The 25,760-nt window shown below is 44.3% G+C and overlaps 1 protein-coding gene across 2 annotated transcripts in view; it reads left to right on the top strand.

The window, feature by feature from the left end:
* RBM20 (RNA binding motif protein 20) overlaps nucleotides 1-25,760 on the top strand; it is a gene marked incomplete at its 3' end in the record, with an annotated part of 215,048 nt that overhangs the window by 153,758 nt on the left and 35,530 nt on the right. For both annotated transcript variants that reach the window (XM_082854792.1, XM_082854791.1), the window contains exons 2-7: nucleotides 715-1,801; nucleotides 3,199-3,260; nucleotides 5,158-5,249; nucleotides 6,057-6,154; nucleotides 17,762-17,896; nucleotides 22,643-22,774. In XM_082854792.1, coding sequence (XP_082710918.1) covers nucleotides 715-1,801; nucleotides 3,199-3,260; nucleotides 5,158-5,249; nucleotides 6,057-6,154; nucleotides 17,762-17,896; nucleotides 22,643-22,774 — 1,606 coding nt within the window. The remainder of the gene's footprint in view (nucleotides 1-714; nucleotides 1,802-3,198; nucleotides 3,261-5,157; nucleotides 5,250-6,056; nucleotides 6,155-17,761; nucleotides 17,897-22,642; nucleotides 22,775-25,760) is intronic.

The raw sequence follows: 25,760 nt of genomic DNA, 5'->3' as shown, positions 1-25,760 counted from the left end.
ATGCACCAGTAGTGAATGGTTACTGAACATTTCATTCTATAAATATGTTATAATTTACTCACTTTAAAACTCCCCTCCCTACTATTATCAGTTATTTGTAACTTTCAACATTGGACTCTTAAATAATGTAGTATCATTAAACACCTTTGGGTATCAAGTTTTGTCTGCATTTTAGCTCATTTTCTTAGGCTAGATTTATAGAATTGAATTATTGGGTCAAAGAGTATGGCTGTAATGAATGCATGTCGCCAGACTACCTTTGGACAAAGTCGCACGAGTTTAGACTATCATTGATATCGTATCCATTCTGCTTTATCTCACCAGCACTGAGTGCTGTGAGATATATATATGGCTATATAGTTATATATACGTGTATATATATATATATATATATTTGCTACTTCGCTAGGCAAATACTTGTTTCTAATGGTTTAATTTGTATCTCTTTGATTACCAGTGAGATTGAACATTATACCATATAAGAATTTTTCTGTTGGAGTTTTAAAATAATTGTTTAATTGATGTGTATGAGCATAGGTTTTTGCAGACTCGATTACATGTGGGGCCTGTGTGGGAGGGTCTTGTTTGTATGGGAGGGGCGACCACGGCCTGTTGCAAACAAACAGCCTGTTGTCCCCCTGGGTGGAAAACAAACAGCCTGTTGTCCCCCTGGGTGGAAAACAGCTGTGCATCTAGGCCTTTGTCTCCCTGCAGTGCCGCCAAGCTCCTGGACAAGACCCCGTTCTCGGTCAGTAACCCAAACCCGCTGCTTCCTTCGCCCGCGAGCCTCCAGCTGGCTCAGCTGCAAGCTCAGCTCACCCTCCACCGGCTAAAGCTGGCACAGACGGCCGTCACCAACAACACCGCGGCCGCCACCGTCCTGAACCAAGTCCTCTCCAAAGTGGCCATGTCCCAGCCTCTCTTCAACCAGTTGAGGCATCCGTCCATGATCAGCTCCCCACATGGCCACACCGGGGTGCCCCAACACGCAGCAACCATGCCCAGTGCCCGGTTTCCCTCTAATGCAATTGCCTTCTCGCCCCAGGGCCAGACACGAGGCCCAGGGCCCTCTGTGAGTCTCCCCAGCCAGCCCCCCAATGCCATTGTGATGCACCCTTTCAGCGGGGTCATGCCTCAGACCCCTGCCCAGCCAGCAGTCATCTTGGACATCGGCAAGACTGGGCCCGCCCCTGCTGCAGCGGGATTCTACGAGTATGGTAAAGCCAACTCGGGCCAGGCATACGGCTCTGAAACTGATGGTCAGCCCAGTTTCCTGCCAGCCTCGGCCTCTACCTCGGGCGGCGTGACCTATGAAGGGCACTACAGCCACTCAGGGCAAGATGGCCAAGCCGCCTTTCCCACGGACTTCTACGGACCCAACGCCCAAGGGTCACAGGTGGCAGGTGGATTTGCGGCTGAGCCGGCCGGGGGCTTGAAAGGCGAGGTAGGTCCGCTGCTGCAGGGTCCGAACAGCCAGTGGGAGAGCCCCCATGGATTCTCTGGCCAAAGCAAGCCCGATCTTAGAGCAGTCCCCAACCTGTGGCCTCCAGCCCCCAGCCAGCCCTATGAGCTGTATGACCCCGAGGAGCCCACCCCAGACAGGACCCCTCCTTCCTTTGGGGGTCGGCTCAACAACAGCAAACAGGGTTTCAGCGGAGCCTGGCGGCGGGCCACGGAGGAGCAGGCGATGCTGTCTGTGCAGCCCTTGCAGGCGCACGAGCTGAATGACTTTCACGGTGTGACCCCCCTCCACCTGCCCCACGTCTGTAGCATCTGCGACAAGAAGGTGTTTGATTTGAAGGTGAGTCATCCAGGACCGGCTGGGAGCCACAGCTGGAGCCTTGTGGGCTCTCCACCACAGCCCAACTCCTGCTGCTCACGGGCAAGGAACTATGACATTTGGGGACTGGGTAACAGAATTTTGCCATCGGTACCCTTGACGAAAAGCCTAGGTATTAGAACCAGAAGGAATTTCAGAAATGTATCAGGGCCAGTCCCTTGCTTTAAGGCAAATGAGAGATTCTTACCCATGGTTATAGGTGAGAGATGAGGGTGAGTGGAGGACCAAGTGACCCCACTTGGGTTATGGAAAAGGGACTCAGGAATTAGCCTCTGCCTCCTTGTCCACATTCCTTGAGAACGTATACTGTACTGAGTACAAAAGGGGGAAAGTGTTAGCAGAATTTTGAGTTGGGCAAGGGAGTAATTCTCAGGTGGGACCTAGACGAATTGTTATAGAGAGGCCTCAGCTTCTGCATCTGCAAAATGGAGGTAGAGCCTTATTACACCTTTTCAGTGGTTGTGAAGTGCTTTGGGCCCCTGCAAACAAAAGTCCATGGTAGTATAAATTTTCCTCCAAGATGTATTGATGATGCAGTAAAATATTCCAAAGCAAGAATAATTGCAGTTAGCATATATTAAACCCTTTCTCTGTGTCAGCGGTAACTCTCCAAGGTAGATACTATTATTATACTCATTTTACAGATGCAAAAACTGAGGCCCAGAGAGATGAAATGACTTGTCCAGGGCCCCATAGCCAGAAAGTGGTGGAGTGGAGATTCAAACGTGGGTCTGACCCTCCCAGAGCCTGTGCCTCTCATCACTGAGCTGTACGGCCTCTTGTCTCTCATCTTGTCTGCAGAGCACAGTAATCCTGTTTAGCGGGTAACACACCACAGTGTGTCATTCACCCCTGCTTGGGTTATGTCATGCAAACGCATCCCTGTCACTTGGGTGGACCACACCCTCTCACCTCCTGTCTCAGGAGGGGGCCGGCTAACGTGGGAGGTGATGGAGGATTTTGTCTCTCATAAGTCTTTTCTAAGGCTTTGCAACTCCCTGGGAGTCCACCTGCCAGATTCTCATATGGAAGTACATCGGAGGTGTGGTGGGACCAGGGGCCCCCTGAGAGGGGAAGAGGAAATCGGACTTGTGAATCTGGGCTCCTGTCCAAGATAGGCATGGGATGTGCAGGTGGAGGCCAATGATGATGATGATGACAGTGACGGCTGGTTAGGGAGGCAGGAACGGGGGAGGAGCCTGGATGGGAGGGGAGCAGGGGAGGGAGAGGCATCAGCAGGGCTGGTCCAGCATCTGGGCACTCTGCCCTCCCTGCCCTTAGGAGGAAATCTGTACTCATCCACTGCCTTCCTGGGGGCTCAGTTCTCCTTCGGTCATTTTTCTCTCCTTCTGGCCTAGGACTGGGAGCTGCATGTAAAAGGGAAACTCCATGCTCAGAAATGCCTGCTCTTCTCTGAAAAGTAAGTGCCGTCCGGGAGGACAGGTTCATGCATGCACTCAGCGCACGTTCACTGAGCACTTACTGTGCGCCTTGCTTTGTTCTTGCTGGGGAAAGAGCAGAGGACAAAACAAGCAAATCCCTGTTCTCAAGGAGCTTTTTACACTTAATGGCAGGGGGGTGGGGCAGTGTCAGATGATAAACTAGTGAACTCTATAGCATCTCTGGTGGTAAACGCTAAGCAGAAAACGGCATCAGGGCAGAGGCAGGAAGTGTGTGTGTGTGTGTGTGTGTGTGCACACTCAGAGGGGCTGGTGGTGGGAAGGCCTCACTGAGGACATCCCAGGAGGGCATGGAATGAACCGTGGCGGTCTGGGGGACATGCACTCCCAGCAGAAGGAACAGCGAGTTTGAGGGCCCTGGCGTGGTCCAAGGATGCTCAGGCAGCATCAGTGTGAGCAGTGCGGAGTACCTGGGAGGAGGAGCCAGGGAAGCAGTGGGGCTGCATCCTGAGCACTGGGGCTTGTGGAGAGGACTTTCACTTTTGATTTGAATGAGACTGGAGCCCTGGAGGGCTGAGCAGAGAAGGGATGTGCTCTGGCTTCACTGCCTGGGACCCTGGCTGCCATGCTGAGAATAGGTGGTAGGGGCAAAGGCAGACTCGGGGAGACCAGTGAGGAAGGGGTTCCAGATACCCACACAGAAGAGAGGAGCCTGGGCCCAGGGATGTAGAACAGAGGATGGGGTTAAGTGTTTTGAAATGAGCTCATCCAAAAGGCCTCCCTTCCTTATTTACAGTAACCAACAGGTAGAAGCAACCCAAATGTCCAGGCCAGGTAAATAGATAAACACATGTGGTCTGTGTTTACAGTGGGATATTATTCAGCCTTAAAAAGGAAGGAATTTCTGACACAGGCAACAACATGGGTGAACCTTGAGGACGTTACTCTAAGTGAGATAAGCCAGTCACAAAAGGACAAATGCTGTGTGATTCCACTTCCAGGAAGTACTGAGAGTCGTCAGATTCATAGAGACAGAAAGTAGAAGGGTGGCTGCCAGGGGCGGGGAGCAGGGGCTGGGGAGGTAGTACAGAGTTTCCGTTTTACAAGATGGGAAAGAGTTCTTCGGAAGATGGAGGGTAGCGATGGTTGCCAAACAGTGTGAATGTACTCAATGCCACCGAACCGTACACTTAAAAATGGTTAAGATGGTAAGTTTTATGTTATGTGTATTTTACCACAATTTTAAAAAGTGATTTTAAAAGGCATTTCTTTTCTGGCTCCCCATTTTTTCACTGTGGTAAGACTCACCATTTTAACCTTTTTAAGGTGTACAATCCAGTGGTTTTTAGCACATTCACAAGGTTTTGCAAATACTACCAGTCTCTGGTTCCAGAACATTTTCATCACCCCCAGAGGAAACTTATATCCATCAGGCAGTCACTCCCCATTCCCCCTCCCTACCCCCAGCCCCTGGCAACCACTACTCTGCTTTCTGTCTTCATGGATTTGCTTCTTCTGAGCATTGACTATGAATAGAATCATATAACATGTGACCTTTGGTGACTGGCTTTTTCACTTAGCATAATATTTTCAAGGTTCACCCACATTGTAGCGTATGTAGCCTTTTTATGGCTGAATAATATTTTTTATATATATATATATATATATATATATATATATATATATATATATATATATATATATAAAAACATTGTGTTTATCCATTCATCTTTTGATCTGTATTTGGGGTGTTTCTACCTTTTGGTTATTATGAATAGGGCTGCTGTGAACATCTCTGTTTGACCATTTATTTTCTGCTATTTGGGGTCTAAGCCTTGGAGTGGAATTTCTGGGTCACATGGCAATTCTTTGTTTAACTTATTGAGTAACTGGTTCCCCTTTTTCACCCCTCTCCAGCGCCGCTGTCCGGTGTGTACTCGGTTCTGCAGAGGGAACACTGTGTGCCTCTCCCAACAGCACAGCCGTTTATAACCCTGCTGGGAATGAAGGTGAGAAAGGGCCCCACAGATCAGCAGCTTGAAGCAGAAATCAGTTTTCCAAAGGCTTCTTACTCCCCACCTTTATTTATTTATTTTTTTAACATCTTTATTGGAGTGTAATTGCTTTACAATGGTGTGTTAGTTTCTGCTGTATAACAAAGTGAATCAGCTCTACATATACATATATCCCCATATCTCCTGCCTCTTGCGTCTCCCTCCCACCCTCCCTATCCCACCCCTCTAGGTGGACACACAGCACTGAGCTGATCTCCCTGTGCTATGCGGCTGCTTCCCACTAGCTCTCTGTTTGACATTTACTCCCCATCTTTAATAACCAAATGTCCCCGATGTGCCTTTGTGGACACATCTATAAAGCAAACAGATCCCAAGATGCTAAAATGCATTGGGCCTGCTCTCTGGCCTCCTCAGTGTTTTCTACGTGTTTTAGACGTAAAGCTTTGCTGGTTATCAACATGCCCAGAAGTATAATCATGCCAATCACTAATCACTGTGTTAAAATGGAATTTTCACTTTTCTCTTCCCACTTCTGTCCTAATAATGACTTTATTTTGGGGGGCTTAAACCAGTTATTTTATTATGTTTGCCTTACGACTTTTAAACATTTATGAAAAAGAATGATTTATTTCAAGAAAGAAAAGCTAAATTTAATATTTTTTTAAAAGAACATTTAGTAAAATGTCATTTTTAGTTTTAAGTAGGAGGAACAGTACTCTTGCACATATCCATAAATAATGACTTTTGAAGGTCAAGGAAATGACTAGGTTTTCACCCAGTTTTGTGTAATTTACCGTTTAGATTACTCCTCAAATCTTGGAACATCATATGCGGCCATTCCTGCGAGGTCATTTACTCAGTCAAATCCCGCATTCCCTTCAGCTTCCCCAGGGACAAATGTGAGTACAGAAGCATTTTCTCCGCTGTCATTGTTCATCATCAACGCATCTGTATCACCTGCTCTGCCTGGGTGTAGGGGTACAGAAGGGGCTGGGGTGAAGCTGGCACAGATGGGACTTAGTGCAGAGCAGGAAAGCAGAGGTCAAGAGTTGTTTAATTCAGGGTTTTCCCTGGTGGTCCACAGGCTGGGGCTCCACGCTCCCAGTGCAGGGGGTCTGGGTTCAGTCCCTGGTCAGGGAACTGGATCCTGTGTGCCACAGCTGGGAGTTTGCATGCGCAACTGGAGATCCCACATGCCACAACTGGGACCCGGCACAGCCAAATAAATAAATAAATGGATGAATATTTTTTTTAAAAAAGAGTTGTTTAATTCAGTCCAGCTGGTGTTGAAACACATAGATTAAAAAGCTGACATAATTTCTTAAAATTGAAAGCACTCAAAGATTTTCTAGCATTCAGCACGGGTTTAGAAAAAAATAAGTATGAGGGTTTTGTGTGTGTGTGTGTGTGTGTGTGTGTGTGCGCGCGCGCGCTATGTGTTTTCTAAGACTTGGACATTTTATTGAAGTGGACCATTTCCTGTGAGTGGGTAATTCTGAAACTTGAACAGAAAGAGAAAATGTGTTTGAAAAGTACGGACCGTGCACTAGTGGTATTTTTGACCCCTTGGGGAAATGGTGACATCTGCATAATATCAATACTTCATTTTTAGTTGTGTTTGTGTTCCTTCCTCTCTACAACGGGCACTTTCGTCCCCCAAAGCTCTAAAGATTCATTCCTCCTTTTTCCAGCAATTGTGACAACTCGCTCTCCCCACCTCAGTTTTCCCCCTGCGTGTAGCCTGGTCCCCCAGGAGCTGCCCAGCTTCTCTCCCTCCCTGGCAAATGTGGGGAAGGGGGTGGGAGCCACAGAGCCACCTGGAAAGCAAACTGTGTTTGGCCGAACCCTGCTCGAGGGCGCATGTCTGTGTGGTTTTGCCTGTGCCTGTATTTTTCCAATTCGTGATGTGAGCAGCTGCAGGCTCTTTCTTCTTGCGCTCAGCAGAGCGGGCCTCCACGTGCCGTCCCTTCCACGTGTCTGTCGGGGCATTTGAGCAAAACTTAGGAAGAGCAAGCAGAGAAGTGTAGGTTTTAGACCCTGGGGGCTGAGTGAGTGGGGAGGCGAAGAGGTTCATGATGAGAAGTGAGGCCTGTCTGGGCCGAGATTTCCATTTGTTTGTGTCTGTTTATTTGTGTTTCGGGGAGACGTGCTTCAAGAGGGAGCCCCTGTCTGCAAGCCCGTGTGTGAAGGAATGTTGTGGTTTCCCTCTTCAGTCTTCAGGCTGAGAGCCACGGCCCGTCAGTGACAGCTTGGGGTCAGTCCCAGGAGAGCAGAATGGCTGGGTTCAGTGAACCTGGCATTTGTCTTGGAGTCAGACGCCCGATGACTTGACCTTGTGTCCCATGGGGGCGCTGTCCGCTCCAGCACCACCTACCCCAGGGCCTGTTTCCCACACTGTGGACCACGGAGCCAGTTCTGAGTCCCCAGCACTGAGCGGAAAGGGGCTGTGACCCAGACAGGGGAGGCAGGGCTGGGTGCCAGATGGGCCAGGGGTCTGGGCACAGGAAAGAGAGCCCGTGTCAACTGAGTCCCTTTATGAAGGGGCAGGGGCTGAGGGAGCGAGGAGAGGCAAGGGCAGGCTGACTCTGTGTCTGTCTGTGCCTCAACTGCGTCCTCCGGCACTGACCAGTGAACCAGAGGCCCTTTGCTGTGGATAGGGAGGCAAGAGGCCCTAAGTTCGTGTCCCAGTTCCGGATCCTGAAGCTGAGAGGCCTTGGGCAAATGGCTTTACTTCTCTGAGGCTCTATTTCCTTAAATGGGGAAAATACTCCCCTAATAATGACTTCTGAAGTTAGGTTTTCACTTGGCTTGTGATGCGTCTGATTATGCCTCTAATCTTGGAACATCTTATGTGGCCATTTGAGCACAGTCTCCTGACTCGATGGTCTGAGGGTAGACCAGCATTGTCCTGCCCTTGTGAGGGTCAAATGAGACCAGGTAGGTGACAATGCTTTGTGAACCGTGCAGTGTGTAAGAAGTAATAATGGCTATTTTTGTGTAACGAGTCTGTTTAGCCTGCTGTGGGGAACCTATGCTAAGGCCAGCTCTGTCTGCTGGTCATGTGATTTGGGGCCAGTCTCAGTGTCAGCGTTCCTCCTGTGCGAATCTGTCTGGGAATCCCTGTAGTCATATCTGCCCTCCCCACCCCGAGAGATGCTGAGAGGCTCCCACGGAAGGGCTTTACTTAGGTGAGGGGCAGGCACGAGCGATCTGCTGACTCGTGACCATTCATGAGTACAGTTTCCTCCAGACGCCTAGAGATGGGCATTCGTCTGGCTTGAGCCTGAGAAGCAACACAAGGAACATTTTGCTTTCAGCACTGGCAGCAGCAGGAAGGTGATGGAGAGCCCAGAAATTGTCGGATGTGATCATAATAGCACATTTACATAGTGCCCAACACATTCTTAGCATTTCTTTGTATGTATTAGCTCATTTAATCCTCCAGACAACTCTGTGAGGGGAGGAAACTGAGGCACAGAGACACTAAGTAACCTGCCTAAGGTCACACAGCTGGTAAATGGCAGCACTGGGATTTGAACCCAGGGAACCCGGCTCTATCTAGAAGCCTCATTTTTAACCGCTAAGTGCTGCTACCCGGCTCTGAGGGTCTCTGACTTCTCTCCCTCGTGATGATTCTCTCATTAGTAAGTTCCCTCCTCCCCCACTCCCACTCCACAAGCTGCTTAGCAGGCTATGAGGCTGCCTGGGGCGATGAGGACTTCTCAGGCTTTGGCCAGCAGCCATGGAGCAAAAGGTGAAAAGGCCATCAGACCCAGCAGCCGAATTCTCCTGTACCGTGACAGTGTCTCCCAAGATGAGCCCGACATTTGGGGCATTTCTATATACCCATTGGAGGTGAAGAGCTCTCATCTGACTGGTTTTATCGTTACAAGTTCTGCGGAGCCTTGCTGGTCACGTGAGCTTCCCAAGGATAATCTGGGGGATGAGGACACAGTTTGCCCCAACCACTCCCTGCATCATCAGTGCCTAGATGTTCACATCCTTCTGTCGGCTTCTGGTCCTCTTGTTGCCATTTCTGGCAAATGCTATCGAATGTGGGTATGTCACTTTGGAAAAACCTGAAATCCAAAAATATTGACCTCTGGAGAAGAGCCGAGAAATGAAGAGCTGATGAATCTGCTACGATGCTCTGCGAGGCTCCTTTAAGTAGCAGGAGAGTTCCTCAGAAAAATTATTGGTTTTTTTTCTGCCTACAAATGCTGACCTACCAAGATAAGTAGATACATCAAGGGGTGGTTACTGTGTTACCAGGGGATGCTTTTCTGCGCTCCATGAGTGGCCAGCGAGCTCCTTTTGCATTCTGTTGGTTTTTTCTGTTTACATATTTATGCTTTTTGTGAAAATTCAAACAGAAAAGAAATATTTATGGAGGACACTGAAATTTCTCCCACTTCCCCCCTTCCAGCTACCATAGAGAACCCATAAAGGCTTTGATGCCTTTTCCTCCAGGAGTGTGTTCCAGTCCAGTGCCAGGGCTTTTTCTGCCTGATTCTGCTTACATGAGTCTTTTCAGAAACACATTTTGTTGAGTAAAAGCTGGAACAGCCAGGACTCAGCCATTGTCATATCACTATTGTTTATGGAGCAAAGAGCAGTTTTTCCTTCTAAAGCCCTCTGTTTTTAAGCAGGGGAACACAGTGACAGGGTGCTCCGTGTCATGACTGAGGCTTCAGAGGGTATCTGAACTGCCACGAAATCTATAATGACCACATGACGCATCTACGGCCTCCCCCAAGCCCAGGCTTGGCTGAATTTACATTAGTCTCAGCTCGGTGGGAATGCAAGCCCTTTGTTTCCATGTTTATTTCTGACAGAGATGGGGCACTGAAGTGACGGTCGTGTGCTGCATTTGCCGAGGGTGGGTGCTTTGTGTCTGTCCCCTCCAGCCCCAGGGTCCTCCAGCCCCAGGGTCCTGGGAGAGGAGCATTCACTTTCACTTAAGCTTCTGCCATTTGACAGAGCAGACGCACTTTATCCTTTGCTGCCTGAGTTGTCATAAACAGAGTAATCAGGTTTCTAGAAGGGGCCATAGGGGCCTTCTCAGGCTGTAAATCGTTTTCTTGCGCCTGCCTGAGATGCACTTTGCCTGCTGGCTGTCCCTGGAAAACCGCCTTGTAGTTTTCACAGCCACCTTGGAGTTTATTTAGTGCTGGTGCCTCAGATGGGGCCTCCCTGGCCTGGGACGATACACATTGTTTTTATGGTTTCTTTCTCTCCAGGACCCTGCACACCAGAAAACGTGTATAAATAAGGACACTGAGGCACAGGAAAATAGAAATGTTTTTGAAAGACCAGAGGTATAAGTCATACGTTGTCCTTCAGATTGCTGGCTGTTTCTTGAACATCTGTCTGTCCAGCTTGGCCTTCTGGGTCCGTGGCTCAGAGCACTCTGGTCTCCTGACCGCCAAAGAGCATGGAGAGTTCTTAACTGATGTGGCACCCTCCCTCACCATTCCAGCTCTGTCCTCGCTCTTGTCCCCTGGGCAGGGGTCACCTTGTACATTTTCGAAAAGAGCAACGAGTGGGGAAACAGGAGACCTGGGTGGGTTTTGTTTTCTGGGTTTTTTCCTTTTCTTTTTACAAATCTGAATTATTTTTTCTTGTTGCAAAACCAGTAAAATGATGTAAAAAATTTTAAACGGTAACAGAGATATAAAAAATAGAAAATCTAACCCTGCAGAGAAAGCCAAAGGTAAAATGTCTTTGCCTATAGCTATCTATCTCTAGCATGTTTATTTACTAAAAGTATATATTTGGGGGAAAGTCAGATTACCCCATATCATCTGTTGTGCAACTTGGTTTTTTTTCACTTAACATAAACTCTCAAGACATATTTTAATTGATTTATAGACATCTTTTCACATCTGAACATAAAACACTCTCAGATGTTGTAACACAGTCTATTGTATACGTTTACCGTAATTTATCAAGTCTGTGATTGATTGGTTTTTCAGTGAGAGTTGTTATCACACATCTGCCCCTACTTCATTGCCCACAGATTAAGTTCCTTACCTTCTCCCAGGCATCAGTGTCTGCATACACATTGATGAGTGTGGACCAGATGACCTCCTGGCTTTAAGGTTCCATGACTCTAAAGTTTACAGTAATGTTGAAGTTGCTCATCACATGAGCCACCCAAGACCCGTAGGCAATCCGGCACCAATAAAAGTAGATTTTCTCTAAGTCAAAGCTAATATGCTTTATAAACTATTTGAAAGTATCAATAAAGACATCTTTCTATCCTCCAAGTTACACCAAGGTCCATAGCTTTGGAACTCATGCCCATTCAATCTCTGCATAGTATGTTCGAAATCAACATCATGAGAAATAAACATTTGCCCTGTGTCTGTCCTCAGGTTTGTTTAGCACAAACCCAGCAGAGGCCCAGACTGTGTGCCAGAGGAGATTAGGTCACATCTAAAGGAGATCAGGCTGGAGCAGAGAAAATTGTTTATTGTTTACTGAAGACCGAATCTACATTTCGTAGAAGCACTTAGAAGCTCTAAGAAGCACTTTGAGAGACTTCTCTCACCCCGCAGGCCTCTTGCCCTGAGCCACATTTTTATTGCAACTCTGTGAGTTATTTGAACTGGTGCTGTTCTTTGAACTCATCCGCGAAGCCCGTTCCCACCTGCGTCGGACGGCATTGAAAGGTCTCAGAATCTTCCTACACAAGTCTGCTCTTTTCACATTTCCACCCATCTATAAAAGATTTGTGGGTGACTTGAGAGGTCTTGGACTCGGCTGCATGACCCATTAGAAGCAGCATCTGGTTTTAAATGAGTGACCCCAGCCTGTGAAAATGTACAGCCCAGGCGCCTGATTGCACGTAGGGGCATTCGGGTCGTGCTGGTCTACGAGCTGACTGAAGTGTCCTCCGGGCTGGTGAAGGATGATTGTCCCCTTAGGTTAGTAATGAGGGCTTCAGTTACAGCCCAGACGCCTTAGCTCTCTTAGAGATTTGACCTTGGACTGGGAAGTTCCAAATGCACTGTCGCATGTGTGCCTCCTGGGAGCTCAGCAGGCAGACCATCAGGTGGGATGTTAGCGGAGCTCATCAACACCAGGTCTCACAATTCTCTCTAAACCCAGCTGCTCTTCTGCCCCAGAGCACATCTTTTAAAATTTATTTTAGTAACTTTTAATTTTAATATAATTCAGACTTACAGAAAAGTTGCAAGAAAGGTATAAGGAACACTCCCCCCACATATACCTTTTGCCTAGATTTACTACTGTTTTTACATTTTGGCCCATTTACTTCATCATTCTCTCTCTGTGTCTCTTCTGTCTCTGTCTCTTTATCTCTGTCTCTCCAACCATCTCTATCTTTATCTGTTCATCCATCCATCCATTCATCCATCCATCCATCCATCTAATGATCTATGCGTATTTCTCCTGAACCATTGGAGACATGGTACCCCTTCACTCCTAACTACCTCAGCATGAATTTCCTAAGAACACAGACTTTCTCTTACATAATCACAGTACAGTTACTTTTTTTTCCCCAGTCCAGGAGCATCATAGCATATCCTTTAACCATTGGAGGAAAGAAGGAGACAAGTATTTATTTATAGAAGCCTGCTGATGCCAGGCCTTGCACAAAGGCACTTTACATACATTGTGGCATTTTTGTCTTCTAAACGGTCCTGTGGAATCAATGTTTATTTTCCCTGGTTTATAGACAAACAAACTCAGGCTTGGAGAAATTCAGTAACTTGCCCACGGTAGTCACTGGGGAGCAGGGACACAGACCCAGGTCTGTCTGATATTCCCACTGGCCTGGCACTGGTGCCTGAAGACCGTGAGGCGGCACACACCTGATGTGTGTCTGTCCTCAGAGAGGCAGCGTTCCCACGTGTCTTTAGTTTATCTCGGTATATGATCTCAACTCCTCTCGTTCATTCAGGGAGCAGAGTCTTTCTCAGGGCAGAGCACATTGGCAAGGTGCTCACTGCTTGGAGCTTATCTTCAGCCCTGTAAAGATGAAACCAGCACCAGCACATACAGGCCTGTCTGAACAATGGCCGTGCTTGTGCACATATGCATGCGTGCTGAAACGGCTGAGCACACAGAGTGGGAGGACAAACATTACATTCATTGGGACAGGGAGTGGGAAAAACACAGACTTCCTGTTTTTGCCCAACACAGTTGGGGAAACTTATCATTAACCTGGATCTTAGGGTTTAGCTTGGCAAGGCTTCTGAGAGGAGTGGAATTTTAGAACTTTGAGCCACATAAGCATGGATATTTTACATCTGGAGAGGACTTAAGACGTATAGACTAGCTTCCTCATTCCAGACACTGGGGAACTAAGGCCCAGAAAGGAAAACTAGTTTGTCCTTGTCGTGTACCTAATCGGTCACTGAGCTGGGACTGAAACCCAGCCCTCTGTCTTCCAAGATCAGGTTCTTTCACTACATCAGGAAGTCTTGTGCTTTTTACAGCCCAAACTGTTTTCAGTTATTACTCCTACCTCGATCAGCACTTGTCCTGCATTTCATGTTTGGCAAAAGTACTGTATCTGCCAAAGTACTAGCTCCCCATTTTTATGAATCGAAAAACACAGACACACCAAACAGACTTTCTCATCAGGGTAAGGATCTAACCAAGATTAGCATCTCAGTAAAGAAACTCAAAGTATGATCTCAACTCAGGTTCTTTTGTTTGTTTGTTTTTAAATTTTTTTAAGTCGTTATTGAATTTGTTACAATATTGCTTCTGTTTTATGCTTTGGTGTTTTGGCCGCCGGGCATGTGGGATCTTAGCTCCCTGACCAGAGATGAAACCCACACCCCCTGCATTGGAAGGCAAAGTCTGAACCACTGGACCGCCAGGGAAGTCCCTCAACTCCGGTTTTTTAAATGTCAAAAATAACAATTCTTCCTTGATATATTACCTTCAAAGACCCTTCAGGACTTGGACTTCTTAGAGACCCCAGGTTGGGAATTAGCATAAGGCATCATGCTGTCTGCTCCAAGGCACTCAGGATCGTCTGTGACCCCAGTGGACAGATTTTACTCTAGAAGAGTACCACCTAGACCGTATTCTGCCTTCCTCTCACCCCTTCTCCCCCATCGTCCAGAGTTCCCATAGGATGTAAGGCAAATAATAGCCATGTTTATATGAACTGTTCAAGGATAGAGTGATTATACATATAACCCCACACCCTTTATGAATCAAATATGATTTTGAACCTAGTTGAGTTTAACAAAAAGATACTTTAGTTCAGTGACAGAAAGGAAAGTAGACTGAACTACCCTAACTCAAATATTTGCAAAAGAATACCACACATAAAAAATGTTTCTAACTGGTTAAGATTTCTCACATGCCCTGACACCAGACACAGCACAGATTTTTGATGGGCAAGATTTTCATTTCATGGGTCCCTTAGAAAATGATACACTGAAGAGAACTGGTTAAAGTGAAGAAGCTGCTTGTGGCCACTGGAGGTGCTTTGCCCCAAGGGGCCAGTATCTTGACATACCTGTAACCCATCTGCAGTTCACCAGTGGAGAAACTCCAGATTAATATGATTAATTGGAAGATTACTAAAAATCTCATGAGTATTTTAAGTGACGACAAGGGTGTCAATAAAATCCAATTTCTATTGCTGATTAAAATCTTGGGAGGAAAAAGAGCCAATGAAATGTACTTTTTTTTCTATGTAAATAGATACTTTTTTTTTTAGTTTTTCAAAACAAACAACTTTCTATTGAAGTAGAGTTGATTTACATGTTGTATTAGTTTCAGGTGTACAGCAAAATGATTCAGTTATACATATATATGTCTATTCTTTTTCAGATTCTTTTCCATTATAGGTTATTACAAGATATTGAATATAGTTCCCTCTGCCATATAGTAGGTCCTTGTTGTTTATTTGTTTTATATATAGTAGTGTGTATCTGCTAATCCCAAACTCCTAATTTATCCCTACCCCCTTTCCCCTTTGGTCACCGTAAATTTGTTTTCTATGTCTGTGAGTCTATTTCTGTTTTGTAAATCATTTTTTTTAGATTGCACATATAAGTGATATCATGTGATATTTATCTTTCTCTGACTTACTTCACTTAGTGTCACAATCCTCTAGGTCCATCCATGTTGCTACAATGTACTTTTAAAATTTAAATGAAAATCTTAATTTAGACTCACTCATTTTAGCACCTTTCTAACTTGTCTGCAGTGTGACTTCATATCGTTCTTTGGTGACCAGCAGCGGTGAGGGTGTTTATTCCTCGGGAGGCATGCTCTGCTCTCAGCAGTACTTGCTACACTTACGCTTGGATAAAAGCCTCTTGAGTTGCTCTTTCAGTCTGGAGGAGACAATGAGAGAGGCGCTGGCCCTCGTGCCCAGTCACTAGGCAACGGGACAGGCAAGGAGCAGGGTCGGTCCAGAACTACCCTGCGTGTCTGCTCTGTTGTCCAAGCACGTGTGAGCCCGGGCCGGCCACAGCAGAGTCACATGGGCAGAAACGTGCCTGGCTCAGAGGAGCCAGCAGAGCACCCAGCCTCAGCCCTCCTGTTGATGAACTCAGAGGACTGGCCACTTTGCCCAGCCCGAGAGCTCAGTGGGGTCTGCGTTTTTGTGTGACCCCTCACCCTAATGAGAGGCAAAGATCCTGCCTCTTAGCCCTCCTCCTGTCTTCCCTGGAGAAGGGCTCGGTCCTCCTTAGCCAGGTTCGTACTCAAAGTCTCCCAGCTGATGGAGAGCACCGTTTGCACTTTAGGGAGGTGTGGGCATGCTCTGGGAGCAGCCTGGGCCACACACTGGAGACTGTTTCCCTTTGGGAAAGTGCTTGACCTCTGGACACAGCAGAGAGGGAGGTCTGCAAGGGGCACTTAGGTTTCTCCAATTCAGGGCTGAACCGTCCAAGGAAATTCTTATTGACTCTTATTGTCCTCAGCCCAGATGAGACAAACAAGGGCTTTTCATGATAGAATTACCCAATTATTAGCCCTTGTTAGGGATGAGACCTCAGACTTTCCCACTGTATTACGATAGCAGAGTAGGACCCACATCAAATGTAATTAGATGTTGAAGTTCACTTTATCATAGAAAGAAGATAGTGATTATGCAAATGTGGGCTATGCTATTAGTATGGGTTTAGAAAATTGCATCCTTCTCTTCCACATTGGGTTGGCTTATGGCTACTAATTCTTGAACCTCCTGGAGACTCCAGTCTGATTAAGGTTTGCACAGACCAAACAGACACACTTCCTCCCTCCAGGAGTTTTGATTAGGCCCGGGTCTTCATTTCTAAACTGTGTTCCTTAGAGATGCCTTTGGGACTGCTGGCTGGGGGGTGGTGGCAGGGTGTTGGATCGCAAGGTTTGTCTAGAGCAGCACCTCTTTATTTGTTGAATATGTTGGGCTGGTGGGCAAGCTTTTGTTTGAAGAAAGGATTTCAAGGCTAACAAAAGTTTTGGAAACCACTGCCCTAAACCAAAGGTTGTCGCTGTGAATGTCTATGTATATAGTTCACAAATTCTTTCTATGTTCATTTTCTTTATTGGGTTTTTAAAAAATTATAAGTCAAACAATATGAGACATATAAGAAATAGGTTAAACATCTCCCCCTTACTCCCTTCCAGTTCTGCCCTTTGAAGATAACCAGTACTGATAGGTTGATATGTATTGTCCCATACCTTTCTGTGTCTGTGCTGATATCCCTTAAAATGTTTCCATTGTGAGAAATTTCAAACATACAGAACAGTAGAGACAAGTGTAATTAACCCCTGTGTACTCATCCCCGAATTCCAATAATTATCAAAATTTTACATTTGCTTCATCTTTTTCTTATATTTTTTTGGATTTTTGCTTTGTTTTACAAGAATAGCATCATATTACACCTGTACTTGGCAACCTGCTTTTTACTTTATCTTAAAAATGTTTTCCTGATCAGCTCATTTACCACCTTCTTTCAATGGCTACGTCGTTTTCCATTGTAGGTGTGAACCATCAATTACTCAATCATTATCCTATGCTTGGACATTCAGACTGTTTCCAAAAATTTTTGCAATAAATTTATTATAATAAATTAACTGCAATAAATGTCCTTGTACATAAGTATTTACATATTGGTATATTTATTTCTGTAGGCTAGATTTCCAAAAATGGGATGGCAGGATCCTGTGCTATCTATATTTTAAGTTTTATTCAATATGCTAAAGTATCTTCTCAGAAGACTGTAGATACACAACCTCCCACCAGCAACATATGTTATGCCCATTTCCTTATCTCTTCGACAGCCCTGGATGTGATTTCTCGCTAAAATTGTTACGAATCTTTTTTGTAAAGAGATGGCATAAAATCAATGTTTTATATATCTCTGCAAATGGATTATTTTTCTGCATTCGTTTTGTAAATTATAGTTTTTTGATCATTATTTGGGGGAAGATAGCCAATAGGAGCATCTAGAATAGATAGAGGGCAAGGAGGAAATGTCTTTCGAAGACCAAACCACTGCTCTTTGTTCCCGTTTGCGCAGCGGAAGACGGGTGCTGGCCGCGTGGTACACATCTGCAATCTGCCGGAGGGAAGCTGCACGGAGAATGACGTCATTAACCTGGGGCTGCCCTTTGGAAAGGTCACTAATTACATCCTCATGAAGTCTACTAATCAGGTAGGTCTGGGCGCTTTCACACTGGTATGTACCAGATAGACCACACATCGGTGGAGGGAAACTACATAATTTTTTTAAAAAACAGCTGTTCATAACATAAAGGGGTAATACACAGCTGGCCTCCTGCTGGTACAGCACAGAGGTTTTCATTGATGATGGTGTTTTGTTTCCTCTTGTTTCACCTGACCCTTCTTGTGATGGATCCAGGCCTTTGTGAGTTACCTAGAAGTGAGGATGTGCTTTGGAATGAGGTGCTCATTATCACAGAAAAGCTAGCAGGTCCCTAAAACAGAAATCCATGCACTTGAGTCTTGTCACTGTGTTACCCACCCCCTGAGCTAATGCCACTGTCTTTCTTACCTTCTAAGTTTCTCATCTCTGAGGGTATGGATTTTTGAGCCAGCCAACAACTGACGGGGAACAGGTTATTTTCACTGATCCTTGGTGTTAGCAACTGAGGTTCTTGGTTCTCAGAGCAGAAGAGTAGGTGGGAATTAATGGATGCCTGGTGAAACTACAGAACTAAGAACCCTTAACCTATGAGGATTGACTGAGCCTTTGGGGGTTAATATGTTTGTCCTCATTTCTAAAGTCAAAGGGGGTAGTTTATACACTGACTGGTCAGAAGTAACAATATTTAGTCTTTTATTTTTAATAAATATTTTAACTTCAGGAATCAGGAACAGGCATAGGAGAAATTCTTTTCTTAATTAAGGCCTGAACTTTGGAGACTCAAAGCCACCTTGGATCATCAGTGGTCTTCCTCTGTCAACCTGGGCTTAGACTACTCATTTAGTCTCTTCATTCCTCCTTCTCAGAATTCTGTTTTGGGCAAATTTCCAAAATTCAGCTTGCAACATGAATGCAGTGAGATTCACTGAATTTGTTTCATTCCCATGTGACCAGTGAGAGCTTGAGGTGCTAAAATGTTTGCATGAAGAAACAGGCACTTAGAGTCAGACAGAGAAAGATAAATACTGTGTGATATCACTTATACTGTGGAATCTAAAATATACAAGAAACTAATGAATATAACATAAAAGAAGCAGACTCACAGATATAGAGAAAAAACTAGTGGTTACAAGTGGGGCAGGGGAAGGGGCAATATAGGGGTGGGCAAGTGGGAGGTACAAACTATTGGGTGTACAATAGGCTCAAGGATGTATTGTACAACATGGGAAATACAGCCAATATTTTGTAATAACTAAATGGAAAGTAACTTTTAAAAATTGTATAAAAATTAAAAATTTAAGAATTTTTAAAAAGGAAAGAGGCACCTAGAAAGCTGAGTGGCGGAATTTGAAAGAACCCTGACTTTTTATTTTTTAAACATCTTTATTGGAGTATAATTGCTTTACAATGTTGTGTTAGTTTCTGCTGTATAACAAAGTGAATCAGCTATACATATACATATATCCCCATATCCCCTCCTTCTTGAGTCTCCCTCCCACCCTCCCTATCCCACCTCTCTAGGTGGTCACAAAGCACCAAGCTGATCTCCCTGTGCTATGTGGCTGCTTCCCACTAGCTATTTTTTTTACATTTGGTATATATGTCAATGCTACTCTCTCACTTCGTCCCAGCTTACCCTTCCCCCTCCCCATGTCCTCAAGTCCATTCTCTACATCTGCGTCTTTATTCCTGTCCAGCCCCTAGTTCATCAGAACCATTTTTTTTTCTAGATTCCATATATATGTGTTAGCATATGGTATTTGTTTTTCTCTTTTTGACTTACTTCTCTCTGTATGACAGACTCTAGGTCCATCCAGCTCACTACAAATAACTCAATTTCGTTTCTTTTTATGGCTGAGTAAAATTCCATTGTATATATGTGCCACATCTTTATCCATTCATCTGTCGATGGACACTTAGGTTGCTTCCATGTCCTGGCTAGTGTAAATAGTGCTGCAGTGAACACTGTGGTACATGACTCTTTTTGAATTATGGTTTTCTCAGGGTATATGCCCAGTAGTGGGATTGCTGGGTCCTATGGTAGTTCTATTTTTAGTTTTTTAAGGAACCTCCATACTGTTCTCCATAGTGGCTATACCAATTTACATTCCCACCAACAGTGCAGGAGGGTTCCCTTTTCTTCACACCCTCTCCAGCATTTATTGTTTGTAGACTTTTTGACGATGGCCATTCTGACTGGTGTGAGGTGATACCTCATTGTAGTTTTGATTTGCATTTCTCTAATGACTAGTGATGTTGAGCATCCTTTCATGTGTTTGTTGGCAATCTGTATATCTTCTTTGGAGAAATGTCTATTTAGGTCTTCTGCCTATTTTTGGATTGGGTTGTTTGTTTTTTTGATATTGAGCTGCATGAGCTGCTTGTATATTTTGGAGATTAATCCTTTGTCAGTTGCTTCATTTGCAAATATTTTCTCCCATTCTGAGGGTTATCTTTTCGTCTTGTTTATGGTTTCCTTTGCTGTGCAAAAGCTTTTAAGTTTCATTAGGTCCCATTTGTTTATTTTTGTTTTTATTTCCATTTCTCTAGGAGGTGAGTCAAAAAGGATCTTGCTGTGATTTATGTCATCGAGTGTTCTGCCTATGTTTTCCTCTAAGAGTTTGATAGTGTCTGGCCTTACATTTTGGTCTTTAATCCATTTTGAGTTTATTTTTGTGGATGGTGTTAGGGAGTGTTCTAATTTCATTCTTTTATATGTAGCTGTCCAGTTTTCCTAGCACCACTTATTGAAGAGACTGTCTTTTCTCCATTGTATATTCTTGCCTCCTTTATCAAAGATAAGGTGACCATATGCGTGTGGGTTTATCTCTGGGCTTTCTATCCTGTTCCATTGATCTATACTTCTATTTTTGTGCCAGTACCATACTACCTTGATTACTGTAGCTTTGTAGTATAGTTGAAGTCCAGGAGCCTGATTTCTCCCACTCTGTTTTTCTTTCTCTTTCTCTCTCTTTCTCTTTTCTTTCTCTTTGGCTATTCAGGGTCTTTTGTGTTTCCATACAAATTGTGAAATTTTTTGTTCTAGTTCTGTGAAATATGCCATTGGTAGTTTGATGGGGATTGCATTGAGTCTGTAGATTGCTTTGGGTAGTATAGTCATTTTCACAATGTTGATTCTTTCAATCCAAGAACATGGTATATCTCTCCATCTGATTGTATGGTCTTTAATTGCTTTCATTTGTGTCTTATAGTTTTCTGCATACAGGTCTTTTTTCTCCTTAGATAGGTTTATTCCTAGGTATTTTATTCTTTTTGTTGCAATGGTAAATGGGAGTGTTTCCTTAATTTGTCTTTCAGATTTTTCATCATTAGTGTATAGGAATGCAAGAGACTTCTGTGCGTTAATTTTGTATCCTGCTACTTTACCAAATTCATTGATTAGCTCTAGTGGTTTTCTGGTAGCATCTTTAGGATTCTCTATGTATAGTATCATGTTATCTGCAAACAATGACAGTTTTACTTCTTCTTTTCTGATTTGGATTCCTTTTATTTCTTTTTCTTCTCTGATTGCTGTGGCTAAAACTTCCAAAACTATGTTGAATAATAGCAGTGAGGGTGGGCAACCTTGTCTTGTTCCTGATCTTCGAGTAAAAGAACCCTCACTTTTTGGTTTCCCAGGTTTCTGCCATAGACTGTGACAGCACGGAGAAAGGCATGTCTGAAATTCAAAAGCAAATGTGAGGGAAGGAGGGAGGATGAGCTTGTTAAACCCACGCAGTTCAAGGAAATGGGAGATGAGGGCCCACAGCAAGGGCTCCCTTACCACAAACGATGTTTCCTTTTCAACACTGAGGGACCAGATCATTGCAGCATCAGTATAGTACAAATCCAACAAGTCTAAGGCAATAACAGTGACGAATCTGCCACAGTGGCTCCTGGGGTCAACTGACAGGTCAGTCAAAACAGGCTATTTAGAAACTCCCTGTAGGCACCGACTGAGTGGAAAACCCGTTTCTTTGTAAGGGTTTTTATCAGAAAAGTTAAAGAGGAGAGATGCTGTGGAAACGTAACTGAGGGTCTCCTCTCTCTCCATCTTACAAAGACATGGCCTTCCTTCAAGCCTAGGGAGCCTCCTAGTTTTTTAGTGTATTTCTTTCTTTGCAAAGAAATTGAGAGCTCAGATACCCAGGGCTTGTGTCTGTCTCCTGTCATCACCACCACCGAATAGCAAGTTTTTCAGGGATGCGCCCAAGGTCACTTGTGCAGCAGACTCACTCCCCCACACCCCCTTCCCTCGGGGGAACTGTGGGTTAATGGACCCTCCCATCCAGAGGGACTCCTGTGGCATGATGTAGCCCAGGATGGACATACGTAATTAAAAATAATGTTTGGTAACCAGGGGGATCAGGAGAGGGGCCATCTTATGATGAGCTCTTTTGCTGAAGTTAATAAATAAGTCTCTTTGAACAGATGGGATCAAAGAAAGTTCTTCCTTGTACTGAATTTTTTCCTTTTTATGGAGGTATAAAACACATACTCTAAAATGCACTCGTCTTAAATGTACTCCATTAATTTTTTACATGTGTACACCTATGTATTTGCTATGCGGGTCAAGATATAGAACATTTCCAGAACCCCAGAAGGTTTCCTCTTTTCCCTTCCCAGTCAGTATCCCACCCCCAAGCCCGAGGGAAGCTCAGCTCTAACTTTTACCACCATCAGTTTGTTTTGCCTAATTCTTGAACTTCATATACATGGAGTCATACCTTGAACAGAATTTTCTTTAAGACCATTCAAGTCAAGTCCAATGTCTGTCCTTCCTTTCTTTCCTAGGCCTTTTTAGAGATGGCTTACACAGAGGCTGCCCAGGCCATGGTCCAGTATTACCAAGAAAAATCTGCCATGATCAATGGTGAGAAGTTGCTCATTCGGATGTCCAAGAGATACAAGGAATTGCAGCTGAAGGTAAAGCATTCTCTCCTTCATTCAGTCATTCAACAAGCAACAGCTAAGTGTCTCCTCCTTGTCAGCCACTGGCCTAAGTTCTGGTGGGAAGGAGAGCACAGGAAAAGATCCAAAAATTACCCACTGCCTTTGAGGATATCACATGGAAAGGCAAACCCATTATAACATGGCAAGAAAAGTGCTCATTGAGGTAAGTACAAGATGCAAAGGGGTGCTTGGGGCAAGATGACTACCTACCTGGGACCCAAGGAGGATTTTAAGAGAAGTCTTGAAAGATGAAGAAAGAAGGGAAAGATGGTTGCTTTTCAGAGGTGAGAGTTCCAAGCATAAACCCCTGAATGAAACCCAGACAGGTCTTCAGTAACTTTTTCTTCATCTGTCGCCCCCTTGATCTTTTATTCTCTCCTCCATCCTCTCTGTGTTTATTGTCTTAAGCCCCATAGAAAGCCTTCTAAGCAGCACATGACTGAGTTGGCCATTGTCCGAAATAAGGATTGAATTGAGGTAATTCCAAACAGGGCTTTTGTTTTTGTTTTAGCTTGCTCTACCATTCTCTTCTTTTTTGTTTTATCGTGAAATATAACATACAGACAGAAAAGTGACTAATTTTATATTGCACAGTTGAAAAAGTAATAATGGGTGAACTCCCATAAGTCCCACAAAACCACCACCAAAGTCAAGAAATAGGACATGGACAGCACCAAGAAGATTTGTAAGTCCCTTCTTGTGCTCAACCCCTCCCTCTCCACTCTCCTGACCCTGAGATAACCATTTCCTTGCTTTCCCTTATTATTCTACCCCCTCTCTATGCCTTTTTTAACTTATAGTTTAGTTTTACCTATTTTTGAACTTTATGTGAATGGAATCATACTGTGTTCTTTCATTCAACGTTATGCCATCTGTGTTGGGTGCATCTTTATTTTCATTGTTATATAAATTTCCATTGTGTGACTATAAATTTGTTTAGCCATTCCACTGTTGATGGACATTTGGGTTGTTCCAGTTTTAGGGTATTAGAGACACGGCTACTATGAACATTTTCAAACATGTTATCCCAGTACCCATGTACATGTGCATATAACCAGGGAATGTACATAACTAGAAGTAGAATTGCTGGATCACAAGGCATGCTTACCCTCAACTGTACTAGATGATAGCATTCCTACTAGTAGTGTCTGAGGGTGTTCAATAGCTCACCTTCTTGCTAGCACTTTGTCTTGTCCAACTTTAAAATTTTTGCCTCTCTGGAGAGAGTGTAATGGTTTATCATGATTTTATTTTTTATTTTCTATATTAATTGAGGTTGAGCAGTTTTTCATGTGTTTGTTGGTTATTCCATCTAGGTCTTCTCCAGTGGGAAATTTCTTTTTAAGCCATTTGCCCATGCTTTTCTTTTGGATTGTATCTTCCTATTGGTTTGCAGGAGTTCTCTTGGCTGGAGCCATTAGTCCGTTTGGATTTATTGTATTTAGTGCCACATTTGTGGTTAAATCTAACTTCTTATTTTGTGCTTTCTACTGTCCTATTTAATGGGATTTTCCGGTTGACTTCAGCTCATTCCATATTTAGTTAGGGTCCATTTTGTTCAAGGCTCACAGCTCTTAATCTGCCTTCAAGGTTCAAGTCAGAAGACAAAGGCTCAGTGGTTGTTTCTAGCTAGGACTAGCATTCTGACAAGTCTACAGATGTAGATCGGTAATATGTCAACCAGTTGTCAAAGTCCTGATTCTGCTTTGCTTGCATTATTGCTTCTGAAGTTCATTTGTCAACAGTTCTGCTTCAGGCAGAACCTGGCACTTTTTTTTTCCAACTCATGAAAGCCTGTTGCTTTTCTCAGACAAGTCAATGATCCCACCCCATTCTGTACCCAAAGTTCTTGTTCTCCTGGATTCTGCCCTGGGGCTTAGAATTGAATTACTGCACTGAATTCCCAGGGGAGCTTTGGTCTCCAAATGAGATGTTGTCATAAGGTTCTAATTAGGATTAACTGCAGTACTCTCCTTCTTAAAGTACCAAGGTGTTTGCAGTCCCTTAGAGAGGTCCTTTGGGGTGGTGCCAAAACTGTGGGTTAAAGAGGTCAGATGGTCAGAGTTTGCATTCAGCAAATGTTCAGTGAGTGCTCACTGTGGGTGGGAACTGGGCCAGGCCCCACGGATTTGGAGGTAGCAAGTCTGGGGAGGTAGAACACATAACATAGAACCATCAACAGCTATGTGACCTACGCTAGATTGCAGAGTGCTAGTGCTAGCCTAGCCTCTATGCCTTCCCTCTTTGATGACCTTGGGCAAATTGCTTGACCTCTGTGAACCTCAGTTTCCAGATCAGTAAAGGACTATACCTTGTGTTCTTTGATTTTAAGCATTTTTTTTTCATACATGGTCTCTTTGAGGCTCACAATCACCCTCCCCTATGAGGTGTGTAGGGTGGATAATAACAGTAATTAAAATAGTACAACAATAATAACAAGAATATATACCTTTAATTGAGTCCTGGGTCAAGTAATGTGCCAAGCACTTTAATACATTATCTACTGCGATCCTGGCGTCAGTACTGTCAGACAGGTATTATTATCTCAGTTTTACAGATGAGGAAACTGAGCCTCATAGAAGTTCAGTAACTTGCCCAAGATCATAGTTACTGGAAGAGCCATGATTAAAACCTAGGATTGCTTTGGTTTTGCACTGTATTTGCATCTCTATATTGTGTTTTTATAATCTCTATTATCCATGTGAAAAACAGAGAAATCAGGTAATTTGCTTACAGTCATCCAGTCAGTAAGCAGCAGAGATGGTATTCTAATAGAGCTTATCAAACTTCAATGTGCATACAAATCACTTATGGATCTCATTAAAATTTCTGATTCAGTAGGTCTGAGGCAGGGTGGTGATTCTGCGTTTCTCTCAAGCTCCCAGGAGATGCTGTTGTTTCTGGTCCTCAGAGCACACTTTGAGTGGCTAGAAAACATTTTTCCTGACCTTTAGTAAGG

The sequence above is a fragment of the Leucopleurus acutus genome (genome assembly GCF_964270905.1).
Source record: "Leucopleurus acutus genome assembly, chromosome: 14".
NCBI lineage: Eukaryota > Metazoa > Chordata > Mammalia > Artiodactyla > Delphinidae > Leucopleurus > Leucopleurus acutus.
Note: the sequence above shows the minus strand (reverse complement) of the source record. Positions and strands in the feature narration are given on the sequence as shown.